At 40.9% G+C, this 13,380-nt stretch overlaps 2 protein-coding genes across 5 annotated transcripts in view; one reads left to right on the top strand and one right to left on the bottom strand.

Moving 5' to 3' along the window:
* The window catches only part of LOC139631079 (caM kinase-like vesicle-associated protein), a 41,930-nt gene extending 38,534 nt beyond the window's left edge, over positions 1-3,396 (top strand). The window contains exons 10-11 of the mRNA XM_071495039.1: positions 272-359; positions 562-3,396. Coding sequence (XP_071351140.1) covers positions 272-359; positions 562-924 — 451 coding nt within the window. The 3' untranslated portion in view covers positions 925-3,396. The remainder of the gene's footprint in view (positions 1-271; positions 360-561) is intronic.
* Positions 3,397-9,582: 6,186 nt separating this feature from the next.
* Positions 9,583-13,380, bottom strand: part of LOC139630776 (semaphorin-3F-like) — a 59,269-nt gene continuing 55,471 nt past the window's right edge. For all 4 annotated transcript variants that reach the window (XM_071494469.1, XM_071494468.1, XM_071494471.1 and 1 more), the window contains one exon: positions 9,583-11,954. In XM_071494469.1, coding sequence (XP_071350570.1) covers positions 11,502-11,954 — 453 coding nt within the window. In that variant the 3' untranslated portion in view covers positions 9,583-11,501. The remainder of the gene's footprint in view (positions 11,955-13,380) is intronic.

Here is a 13,380-nt window from a genome sequence, read left to right as displayed (position 1 = left end):
GCTTAGGTGCATCTGACAGAAGCGCTTCCAGCAAACTATAAACTTTGAACACAATTATTTTTCACAAAGGCAAAAACTAGAAGAAAAGGGCCCAGGCAGAAAAATAATCAGAATAATAATAAAAGGTTAAACAGTCCTTCAAAAGTTTTTCAGTCAGAAAAAAAGAACAGTAAATTGAGTCGTACTGTGTGCAGCAGCCTGTGACATCCAGAGATAGGGGACTTTTTAAAGCTCTGTTGTGAAGCTGTGTTTTTACCATTTTCTGCAACAGGATCTCTGGTGGTGCAGCTTCAGATAAGAACATCAAGGAAAATGTGTGTGCACAAATAGAGAAGAACTTTGCCAGAGCTAAATGGAAGGTAAGTCCTTTCCTTCTCTCCTCCAGGTAGCTCTTCTTCACAGAGTTCAACAGTAGTTGTGTGGTCCTTGAACAAGTAGGTACTGTAGCGCAGTGTTGTGTAACCGTGAGTTGAGGCAGTCCGATGAGAGTTGATGTTCTCTGAGCAAGTCTTCAGGTTATTGAACCTATCTGAGTTCAGTTTTTTCTGCCTCCTCCCACAGAAAGCAGTGCGGGTCACCACCATCATGAAGAGATTGAGAGCACCTGAGCAGAGCGACTCGAGGGCAACCAGCCCTGCAGCCGGCGCCCCAGCAGACCCCGCAGCTCCCCAGGCTGCCACTGACTCCTCTGCACCCTCATCTGGCACAACACCCGAGGGAGCCCCCGCTGCAGCCACAGAGCTCCCTGCCGGAGCAGAGATAAGCCAACCAGCGCCAGAGGCCTCAGCTGGGGTGTCAGCGTCAGGCGCTGAGCCACAACAGCAGAGCCCGGCACCACAGGAGGCCGAGCCCGCACAGCGTTGTAATGGAGAGGCCTCGACTGCTCACAGCGCACCTGCCGAGGCCGGGGACGAGCAGGGTTAGACCCCCACCCCGCCCTTCCCTGTGTGACCTCTGCAGTCCCCACCAACTCCTGCACACTGTACATTAGCTGCTAGCATGGTGACACTGACTCTGCTTCTCTCTCACTTGCAGCATTAGCATCATCTCATGGAGGCTGTGTGCTACCTTTCCTGAGTGCTGCGTTGCATTGGCTTTCTCTTATCATGTATTGTGTCTTTTTTCACTGACCCTCTGGTGTGTTATGTCAGATTATATAAACCACAACTCTCTCCGCACGTTTTAGTTTTAGGGGTAGAAACAGATTTGCTGTCAAGCTGTGGCTTACAGCTAAAGTCTTCTTCTCTTAGTGATAAGAGAAGATAGGAAGACACAATAGAGCTGAAAATGACTTTGATTCCTTTTTAATGAGCCAACTTGGGAAACTTCTCTCTGCCAGTCTTGCAATTATAGTATTTGTTCTCAGAATCAGTAGAAACGTTTTGCTTTTACCCCAAATTTGGACCTTGTACTGTAACACACAGTAAGTGCTGTCCCTCACATATATTCCTCTTACATGGGAAATATGTTTATCTCTCTTATATGTTATTGTCTACACTAACCAGTTATTGTGCATTAAACAATGCTGAGATTGGACTGGGAGTTTTTATGCCCAGTACTGTATTTTGAACTAGGCAGCTTCACACATGAGCACACACACAAACACTATGTTCCTTTGCTAACTTCCTGCTCAGGAAAGAACCTCACAGCTGTAAGTGTAAAGATTCTGTATATAGAGACCTTTGTAGAAGTAGCTGAAACAGCATGCATTCTCACTTTTTTGCTGTTCATTTTACATTTACAGCCACTTGGAGGATAAAGATGCGCTACTCGTCTTATCGTAGGCCACAGCACTCTCGCCTCTTGCCACAAGCCATGTCGAGGCTAATTTTGTTTTCAAAAGCACACTACAGCTACACGATGCTGTCTATTACTGCTGTTCAGTTAGCGCTCCCTGCTGTCAATGAAAGTTATATGAAAAGAAAATTTTAAATGACATAGCCGTTCTATGCATTCAAATTAATTTGTAGCTTTTGTTTTTTAGAAACATCACACCAGACTCCGTGACATCTTTATCCATCACGTGACACAAATTGTTTTGTTTTTTTTTTGTTGCAAGATCTCAGTCTATCTGTGTCTACTCTGATCTAATTGAGTCCTTTGTGTTATAGGATACTGACTCAAACGCCACACATGTCTTAATATTTGGTTGTAACTGTAAAAACAAAATGTGCATTAACAGACCACACGCGGCTTTAAAGGGAAGACATGCATCATTTTGACTTTGTGGTAACTGGAGTCATCTTCACTGACTCAGCTTTGTTGACCTGTGTTGTACTGAAGCAATGTATGAAGGCATAAGTTTTTTAACATTTCAGAACTTATTTATTTGTTTATTTATTTATTATTTATTGATATATATTTTTTTTTATTTCAATAGATTTTACACTTTTACTTGATAAACAGTAATAACAAACCATCCTCTCTTGTCACTGGTCCCCTCGAGCATTAATAAGGAGCTATACAGAAGGAGTTCTGTGTAATCACTCAAGAGGAAATTGAGCAATATTCGACTGGCTGCAGAAACTGTGATTCCTGGTGTCCATGTACCTGTCAGTGGAAGTCTATAGTCCTGGCCTCTAAACTAACATATGGCTGCTGTCAGATCAGTGTGTGTGTGTGTGTGTGTGTGTGTGTGTGTGTGTGTGGGCGTGTGTCTGTGACCAACATTATTTCCTGCGCAAACACACAATTAACCACTGGTTTTTATTCCCTGGTCGCAGAAAGACAGCAGCCACATTGTCAATACAATTATGAGATGATATCATTAAAGTGTAATACGTCTCGTGGCTCATGCTCGGCCACTTGTCTGATTCCGCCCAATCTCTTGTCAAGAGTATTTACTGTCCACGCCTGTGAATTTATATGAAAATGTGCATTTCAACAGATGCATAAAACAGGGAGGAAACTGATCACATTTATTATCTCAAGTTTGACTTTGTTGTTGCACAGTCTTTTATTTCTACATGTATCTTCTTTTGATTTGTGCTAAGACTGATTGATGGACACACACCACTGGTTCAGATTATACCACTGTATTGTTTCTTACACCGTTGAAGATCAATATTTAGATTTTAATGAGAGGCTTAAGCAGAAGAGATTTTTATGTGAATAGATTATTTCATGTGGTCTGTTCTCTTTGTTTAGATGGCAGATAAATACTGTTGAATTACTGTTACACAGTTTAAAGCAATGCTTTTTCCAATACATTTCTCACTGTATTTAGTACTCCATGTCTGTTCATTTTACCATGCACTTACAGGTGTATTTGTAGATGTGATGTTTGCCAGGACCAGTGGTCACCTGTAGGTCCTGTCTTGCATTTGTGAGCTCTGTACCGTACTCCTTGACTGAGTTGATGACTTTGATGGTAATAAAATTTAATTCATCTGTTTATTCATGCGTGGTCCTGGTGTTTCTCCTCAGTCAGTGGACAGAGGGTGCACAAGAATTTTCAAAGCAAAGATGGCTCTGAAGACTATTTAGAGAAAATGTGGGAAACAGCCTGCGTCATCACACTCTTCTTTCCCCTTAACCCGGTGGAGAGCATCTGTGTTACACTGTCTCAATTAGCACAAGCTTAGCACCCATCCCGGTGGGGTGCAAACTCGTGTTCGAAAAATCCCAGCAGTGCCATTTGGTGACACTTTCCAGGGATACTTGAATTGCATCGTGTTGGAATAATAATGCAGAGAGCTCACTTTCTGGGCCCTCTGGGGTTTAAATAGGCTGCCTCTTGGGAGCCTTTCTCTTTTTCATGCCCATTGTACAGTCGTATGCAGCCATCCATACAGCCTCCAGGACTCAGGGGGATCCTAACTCTGCCTCTGTGTCATTGGATGACTTCATTAAGAGTGGTAGGGTGAGGGAAGTGTCAGTTTCCTGTTTCTCTCATCCAGCAATGCAGAGATGAAAGAACTCTGATCCGAGTCCGTCCTTGCCGACAACAAAAGAGATTTTTACAAGGAATACCAAAACATTTCATCGTGTGGGCAAAACCAAACGTACATACTAATAAACTAAGCGAGCTATGCAGCACAATCAATACAGGAATGCTCAAGTAACAGTGAGCAAGAAGGAATTTACTTACACAACTCACTGAGCTCTCCACAGCTCTGCTCATAAGACGTGTTCCCACCTTTCAGCTCACACTGATGACAATGATCCAAGTGAAGAATTGTGATAGTGATGAATGGATGTGGTGTGTGGTATTGATTTGTTAGCATGCTTGGGTCAAAAAGCAATCAATCACAACAACTCTGCTGATCAGTCTGATGCCTCATCGTACTGCACACTGATGTCCCACAGAAAAACGCACATCTACAGTTTTCTTCGGTTATTCACTGTAACAACTAACAGCTTCAGCAGCTGTGTAGAACAGAGCTTCACTATTCATGAAAAATGTCAACAAGCATCTATCTACAGTTATTCAGTTTTGTATTGTATGACAGTTATATGTAACAGAAGAGAGACAAAGTCCACAAACATGGGTGCAGATTTGTGGTGCAGCACTTTGTTTTTTCTTCTGTCCTCCCTCACAAACTCTTCTCCTGACCCCTCAGATTTATCTGGTGACCCTTTGGAGGGGACTCAACCCCCAGAACCACTGAACTAGACTGAACTATAAAGTTGTTAAAAGTAGCTCTACCTGAACCAGCTACAACAGTAAACACTCGTACACTGTTGCATCAGCATTAACAATCTAACAGTCTAATATATATTTGTCATAGAGGCTATTTTTCTGCAGAACGAGTACTTCTACTGTATATGCTTATGGTACATTTTGCTAGGATTTTAATGAGGTAAAAGAAATGAATGCTCCTCCACACTGACTATATCCATTATTTGTTAAGAAAACAAATTTATCAGAAATTGTCAGTTTTATTCTTAAGGGCTCGTTTAATGGGCACAATTTTAAACAGAGCTTTTGAATGCTTAGTATATTTGTTCTCACTAGCCCAGTGGTTCTTAATGTGAGGACCCCCAGGCGTCCTTCAGGGGGGAATAATCTATTTTCCCTAAAATTCCATTCATAAGTAACACAACACAGACAGAATGTAGGACTATTGTGTTTATGGGCTTCGAACACTTTCTGTAATAAAATCTAAAAGCAAAAAAAAAAAGCAAAAATCTTATCAGGTGGGGTCCATGGTCTAATTTGTGACAGTTTAGGGGTCCTTGATGTGAAAAAGTTTGAGAACCGCTGCACTACACAGTGCTGATCATTCCATAGGAACAGTAGTCGACACTGTGGCATCCTGCCATCTGCTGATTGATAAGGTGCAACGCAGCTGTAAGCAGGACACTTGCTGTGATGGCCTGGGAGCAGCAGAGGGCAGTGTTGCGCCCTTTTTTTCTCCAGTTTTGAGAAGTGTTGGTGGTCGACAATGATTATTCCACACTTCCCTCGAGTCTCCTCCTGCATATGGTTACTGCATGAGAGAAGAGTGGGAGTTCATCAAGGCCAAAATAGTGTGGAGCAAAAATCTTTAACCCCGTTTGTGACTAATCCAAAGTTGAGGCCTTAAATTAATGTCAGCTCATGGTCTGAGTTTGGTTTTCAACAGTGGCCAAGTCTGTAGGTCTTCAGAGGGATGCCTGTGAACAAAGACTCAGTTTCATGGCGTGCCAGACTTCTTCCTCTTACTATCTGACTTCAGAGTTTCTGCCCCAACAATGCAGTAAGTGTCCGACCGCTCTGACTGTGTCCGTGAGAGAGACGGAGCAGATACCCACAGAATGCCACCGCTGCCTCTGAGCCACTGAGCACCAGATCAGACTCGAAGATAAGATGGAGCTGGATTCCACATTTGAAAAGTCAATAGAATGATGTTAGTGATACCACTGCCTGGCATCATATCATGTGATATGCCACTGTGCAGACAACTTCCCACAGTAATACATCTCCGTTGTGCTGTGAAGAATGGTGCTCAGAAATGTCTGATCAGATTCTGATGGGTCAGCCTTTGTTGTGTGTAGTTTTGAGTTTCCAAAATGTGGATCAGATTCTTGGTTTGTGGCCAGTTTCTGAATCAGAGAGAGAGGTGGCTGGATTAGAAGTGATGTGGTGGTGGTGATGCAGATGTAATTTTAACAGCCACTGTGAGGGAGGCTGACCCTGAATATTAGTGTCCTCTGTTCAGAACTACCAAACTCCCACCCTGACTCCCCTCGTCTGCTCTGCTGCAGGGATCAGATAAGCAGACGGAACAGAACTCTGTCTATGTGGAGGAATGAAAAAGGGGACAACAGATGTCATCTGACGGCTGGAATGCCCTGTGATGGTTTTCCAAACCATTGACCTATTGTCTCCTGTGTCCTGAAGCAAACCCATGCAGGGTTGAAAAGGTGCCTTCAGACATGTTCTCATCTCCACATTTTAAAATGTGTCACTGAGGCTGAACTAAGTGCATGAACATCCGTTTGTAGGATAGCCTTTGTGGCATACAGTACGCATGAGTATTCAGATCCCTAAACAAGAGTATGTTGTGCACTTGTTTGTGAAGTTGCAGTCAAATACAACAACAACAACAACAAAACACGCCCATAAAGGAACAAATGTTTTCTGCACTCAGATCAGTTTTTATTCATAATTTATGCAAGTGCTTAAAAACAATGCTTCAGTGTTTCTTCTACTTGGCTCATTACATTTTATGCTTACATGAATTATGAACCATCTCAGTTGGTCTGAGAGTTCAGGGAACACGTATTCCTTGCTACTTATTCAAATACAGTATTGTTTGTTATGGCATTTTATACTGGGAAAATATTTATGCTTAAATGTGCCATGTGTAACATTTTGGTATTAATTAATCATTAGGCCACATTTGTTTTGATAAATTATCAAAATGACCTGAAACATTCATGGGATTTGTGGCCTGTATCAGTAATTTTATCAAAACATGCATTTTGTGTCACAATAGTGGCACCAACATTACTGCTCTTGCTACATAGCCAGCATTAGCATTAACAGCTGTTAACAGTCTAGCAGAAACAGTTGAGCATTAAATTTTATTCTTTTTTTCACCAGGAGCTGTCTCCAGTGGTGAAAAGCAACTCCAAGCTGCTTGGAACAACCTACCCACCAAGTACCTTGAAAAACTTTGCACGACTATACTGAGGAGATTTGGTGCTGTTTTAAAGCTGAGGGGTGGTCACAGCAAATATTGACTTGATTTATTTATTTTTTTCTGTTAACTGCACTTGACTTACATGACTTTACATTGATGTACATAATAGTAATTGATAAATAAAAACTATTTGAAAGCGTCCTCACTTTATTTTATTGCCTAAAACATTGTCCATATGTACAGGATATATATACACCATGGTACATGGTACAAAATCACAACTATACATCCATCAAATATATTGTGTTCATTTTAACAATGTCAGGATGATTTGTGTCTTAATCTGTTCAGTACAACATATAGTGTCATGAGGTTATCCCTATTGTACTCCACGTACTTCTCTCTTCTTTCCCATCTGCCCATTTTCTTCTCTTTCACTCTTCTTCTCTGCCACTTTACTCCTGACCTAGATTGTTATGGGAGAATGTGAGTCACTCTTGGGCTGATCTGGAGTCTGCCCTGCCATCAAGGCTTTTATGAGGTGCAGAAACCCTGATGAGCTTGACTGACACCACTCTGACCTGACAACAGCCTATTTCTCTCGGGTGCTGTGTGGTCTTTGTGAACGCCCATCACACATTGCATCAGAGTCATTATAGGATGGAAACAGTGCAGATGACTAAGGGATTTTGGGAGTGTGGAGAGTCATGAAAAATTGTACAACAGATGAACAGTAACCTTGGTGGTCCACAATGCCCTCAAAGAGCCATTAAAAAATACTGTAAGTGACTTTGCTATGAAATTCTAGGGGCACATCTCAACTTAGCATCAACATGTAAAGTGCATTTCTGGTGGTCATGAAGTTATACAAGTTTGGACCATTTTCCGTGAAAGATCCAGTGCCTGAAGTGAGAGGGGGTCCTACTGAAAACGTGAGAAGCTAGTAGGGTCTTTGGGCATTACCTACAAGACATGTTACTTTCATTGACCTAAAAGTACCAAAGCAAATAAGGTTTACTTCCATGGTTAATTTAACTCTTTCCCTCTCAGAAGGAGAATGCACAATTTTGTAACTTCAGTGTAAAATATGCTAGAAGTGAAATAAAATCCCATTTGTAACAAAGCAACAGAGATAGTTAAATGTTCAAGCCCTACCGGGCTCATATACTGCAGCTCCAGCTACAGTCTTTAGTTAGCACTAGTACGTAACATTAGCAACATGTTAGAACCTTACGTGTTGCTAATGCTAACATCAAACGTTTGCTAGCTAATGAGCTATTAAAACTTAATTTTGTGTATTGTTACATTACAGTTTTCATGCTCCATGGGAATTTTATGTTTAAGTTTTGAAGACAGTGTGAGTTCGATGTTTTAGCTTTAGCCAACTTCAGGCTGTATTTCTTTTTGGTCATTTTGGATTCTTTGCATTCTCATACTAACACACTGCAAAAAACTACAATATTTTGCTTGTGGTTTATAAGTGATAAAACAGCATTATGCTGGCGTTATTTTAAGACCTGAGCAATGAAAAGTAAAAATGAAAGGTTTCAAATCTGGTTAAATAAATTTGCAGGAAGACATCTACAAGCCTAGCCTAGCTCTACCTATTGGGTGGGATCCCCAGATGTAGGTAAGTGTAATTCATCCATCATTAAATTCTTTACTACTAGTGTGTTTACGGTATTTTCTACTGTGACATGTCAAATGCTAGCCTGTGCAGGAAAGAAATAAAGTAAATAAAGTAAAAATAGATACGTCAATAAATTTCTTCATGAAGACAGAATACATCATGCACACTGCTTTCTCAATGGCTTGTGGTGCTATACTTTGTCACTGAGCAGCTGAAAATATGAGTGTGAGATTTGCAAAAGTAGAATGGATATTTTGTAGGGAAATGAGTATTGGTTAACTGCCCTATAAGTCTCCTGCAGGTATATTCAGATTATCTACTGAAGAATAAAAAAGTTAATGAACCTTGATGTTCTGATCAACCCTCGTCTGACATTAACTGATGGGGATTTGGATCTTACACAATCCATATCTATTAGGCCCAGAGGTAAAGACATTTAGACAGGGAACAATTCTCCTCCTGTGTCCTTTCGTTACAGATGTTTTTCATTCCAGTAGTTTCACTACAAACACAAATGCAATGTGTATGTTTTATACAAATGTGCATACATATCTCTTTAACAGGTACAACTTTATTCCAAGGATCCAGAGGGTTCTGGGCAGAACATGGAAAACATCCAGTATCAAGCCAATCACAATGAAGGGGGGGAGCATTCCATTCTTATAAAATATAGAGCTTTAATTTATTAGTCAGCAACAACAATGGAAAGGGAAGATAAAGTAATTTACACAAGTCATTACAATAACATCACCTCTGTGCATTTAGTGTTTTTTTCTTTTTTCATAAAGTCTGATGATGCAAAAAATACAAAACAAACAAAAACACTCAAAACTAAAGACACATTTTTAAAAATACCAACAAATTGTACAACCTCTCTTTGCATTTTTTTTTTAATTTTTGCTGTAAAACCCCTAGTCTTATTTGGAGGAGACGATCAGGAGCTGTGATTGATTCTGGGAATGCACACAAATCGCAACTTGAGGAGCAGATATGGATACCCCTGTATGAATTATGGATGCATCTTCCCAGGGGTGCTCATGCTGACTTTCATATGGCCTGAATAGAAGCTATACCAGGTGTGCGAAAGTGTGTGTGTAAAAGCCACTTGATGATACAAAGCCAGAATGATACAAAAATTGTTCCAGATGTTTTTTTCCCCCAGTCTTATACATGAAACTCCAGTCATTTGGTTATTAGGGAACTGCTGTAACTAATATTACTATATGTAATGAATATGCCATTGTTTTGCAACATAATTTCACTTTATGCTTTGCCAGAACTAAATTTATGCTAATGAAAAAATGCATCATGCTTCATACAGGAGTGTATTTGAAATGAGGGCATCTTTAAAGCATTTGTTTTCCCCATGTTGCTGTACTGTGAACGTCCCTCAGACCATACTGTACACCCGTAGAGATGAAGAACAGAAAAAAAAACAACCACACAGTATCTTATCAGAATTACAGTACAAATACAGGTTCATGCACACAATGAAAGCCAGCTTCCCAATATTTTGGTTAGTGTCACAACATTGTTACAATGCTCTGTTGTGTATATGGGCAATTTTTTTTCACATATGAATGTCAAAGGAAGAAAGAACAAAAGATGTCCTGTGTGCTAAGAAAAACTGCTGCCTGATCTGGGCACCACTTTCACCTTAAACTGGATTTGTTTTGACACAAAAGTCAACTATACCTTGCCCTAGTGTGCTTGTTGCATTTGGCCCCAGCCAATGTCCCTTGAAAGTAAAAGAATAATGCCCTTTGTGCAAAACCTTTACCCCTTTTATTGCACCTCACTCTCAGTTCAAAGGATGTTTGCATCAAAAAAGAACCCAACCATTATAATGCCTGATATATTTTATCAAAAAAAAAAAAAAAAAAAAAGATCTGATGCTTACTTCTTTCATTTATGTCTCTTTAAACTCCACTGAACTACAGGTTACTCAGAGTAGAGTACATGTGAGAACTTTTCTTTTGTTTAGCGAATGTAAATCTTCCTAAACAGAATTAGTATCTGGGCTGACATGTAGCAAAGATGCTGCATCTTTTTTAAATCAAACCTGCAATCAAGAAGGAAATGGAGGGGGGGAAAAAAACAAAGGGCAAGCATCAGTTTTCTATTAAAAGACCCAGTTGCATCATAGGAGAAAGAACTGTTTCCCCACAATAACTGGGACCATGTGTCAATGGTCCCCTTGCATTATTAAGTCTCTGTCTGCATGCAGCCACGAGGAGGTTGCATCACTGGCGTTCCTGAAGTGTCCAGAAATGAAAGAGTCCTGGCATCGAGCCAAAGCAAGCAAGAAACAAAAGAGATCCCATCACCCCTTTATCAACAACTCATTTCCCCGTCACAGAGAGCTTCTCGTAGCTCGCTCCTAACAGCTTACACGCCTGATAACACATTCCAAACAGTCGCCAAAGGTCATATGATGCTGACAAATGAGTTTTGTAATGACAGTAACAGCAACAATAAAATTAACAACGTCAATAATAACAATAATATTTGCCCCAAAGGTACCTATACACAAAGAGCATGTATTTTTTTCTCTAAGTACAAAGAAATCCACAGAATGATGCTATATACAACCTACAATAAATACTGTGTATCATATATCTTACTGTTTGAGAGGATGTATGTGGGGTTTTGTTTGTAAGCCTCTTTTTTTCTCAGTTTGCTTTTTTTTCTGGTTTGTGGATTTTTTTTTTCATGTAGCTACTCTCAATGAGTCTCTCCCAGTTTTCACAGGGTGGTGGGGGAAGGTGGTTGAGGGTGTTTCAGACACAAAGCTGGGCTCCTCATGTCTCTACCTCCTCCTGCTCCTCTTCCTCCTCCCCCTCCCCGTGATGCCGGCGGTTGCGGGGCTTCTTCTGCTCCTTGAGCTCCTTCAAGTCTTTGGCCTTGAGGGCTCCCAGCAGCGGGTCTCCGAACTGCCAGTAGTCCTGGCAGTACTGATTGATCAGGCTCATCTCTGGCTGGCTCAGGATGGTCAGCAGGTCCTTGTACTGGCCTGCGCTGGGGGTCCACTGGGTGCTGCTGGAGTGAAGAGCAGACGACACCAGTCCTCCCCCGCCTTCCACCAGCACACTGTTGACGGCTCGGCTCGATAGCACCACCAACTGCAGCTTCACCAGCGTGTGTTTGAAGTTCTTCTCTGTGGCTGTACATTGGTACATGCCGGAGTCAGAGGGCTGCAGAGACCGCAGGAGCAGACCTTGCTCTGTCTTCAAAACCCGCCCATCAGAACGCATCTGCAGAGACAGAGAGACAAACAGCTCATCAAACACCTGAAGCGTGACTTGTGGATTAGGGGTGTGGTGCAAAACTACTATCTCTACGTGTATTAGTTTCTTACAGCAGGCATGGTGTTGTTGTTAGAAATCATCTGTACAACAAATTTTCTGTGTTTTCTGCCATTCATACTCAGGCCACAATATCTCATAGGGCCATGCTGGATATAAATAGGATTTTTGTTTTAAAAGAGGCTGTGTGGTGCAATAGGAAGTCAAAAGTAGATAAAAATAAAGTTGTACGATGAAAAAAAAATAAAAATAAAAATAAATATACAGAAGGCTGAAAAGCTCTTTTGACCATTTTGCACTTTTGAGACGCTCCCTAAATTCATCTCCTCAGTTTCCCATCATGAAAGGTGCCAGGTTTCAGTAATGGATCCGAGATGTAAAAATACCACCTGTGCAAAATCATTCGAGCTTTATCCTCTACTAAATAACAACAACTTTGTGGTTTTAGCCTCTAGACTATTTACAATGTAGCATATTTGTATCTGTATCATGGAAAGTCCTGCTACTTCGGCTATTAAAAGTTCCTGTTCACATTGTACAGACAACAGCCAACTGAATTACTTTGATACTGAAGACAAAGTCTGAATCTGATGATTTGGAGACTAGACATGAAGGAGCAGCTTTTTCTCTGATTACTAAACAGATTTAGGGACATTTGCCCACAATGGAGATAACAGATCCTATTTCCAGTGTAAAAGTGTAGGTCATGTATTGTATGTTAATGTTTCTGGGTTTTAATTTGACTGAATTATGAAGAAGTAGCAAGTCAATCATGTGTCAATCATCTCAATCCTGAAGTGTCAATCAGATGATAGGTCAGTTTTGCTGCTACTCCTGCAAAACCTTGGATGCTGCATGTATGTATGTATTCAAGTTCATTTACATCCTTACTATGGACTGGATTGTATAGTGGATTATTTCCTTTATTTAAAAAAAGATCAATTCAAATGTAATCAAACAGAAAGCGGTGGTGTAACTCCATTATTTCATCCCTGTCTTTACATCTACACTCAGGAATCTGAAGAGGTGATGACAGCTTTTTTTGGCTCTGAATTCAAGGCAGCAGCAAAGTCAGTGCTGCCTGTGGGAATAGAGACCATCCAACAGAATAGTCAATAAAAGACAGGCAGCAACACTACGTAGCTTCACAATAAAACTTTAACTAGTGCCTCAGGGTTGTATATCATAGCAGAGGGCTTTTTCACAGCTCCCCTTCATGTGTCCTTCCCTCGGGCCTGAGGACAGTGGAGGTCTGTGTGAGAAATCAGGCATCGCTCAATAAGAGCCATAGCCACTTAATCATGTTAACACATAATCTAAAAAGAATCAAACTGGACTCATTTTTCATGTGTGTCATACTGCAGATACATCGCCA

The sequence above is a fragment of the Trachinotus anak genome, unplaced genomic scaffold (genome assembly GCF_046630095.1).
Source record: "Trachinotus anak isolate AG129_WGS33_773 ecotype Australia unplaced genomic scaffold, CSIRO_AGI_Tana_v1 ptg000013l, whole genome shotgun sequence".
In the NCBI taxonomy this organism is placed as follows: Eukaryota; Metazoa; Chordata; class Actinopteri; order Carangiformes; family Carangidae; genus Trachinotus; species Trachinotus anak.
Note: the sequence above shows the minus strand (reverse complement) of the source record. Positions and strands in the feature narration are given on the sequence as shown.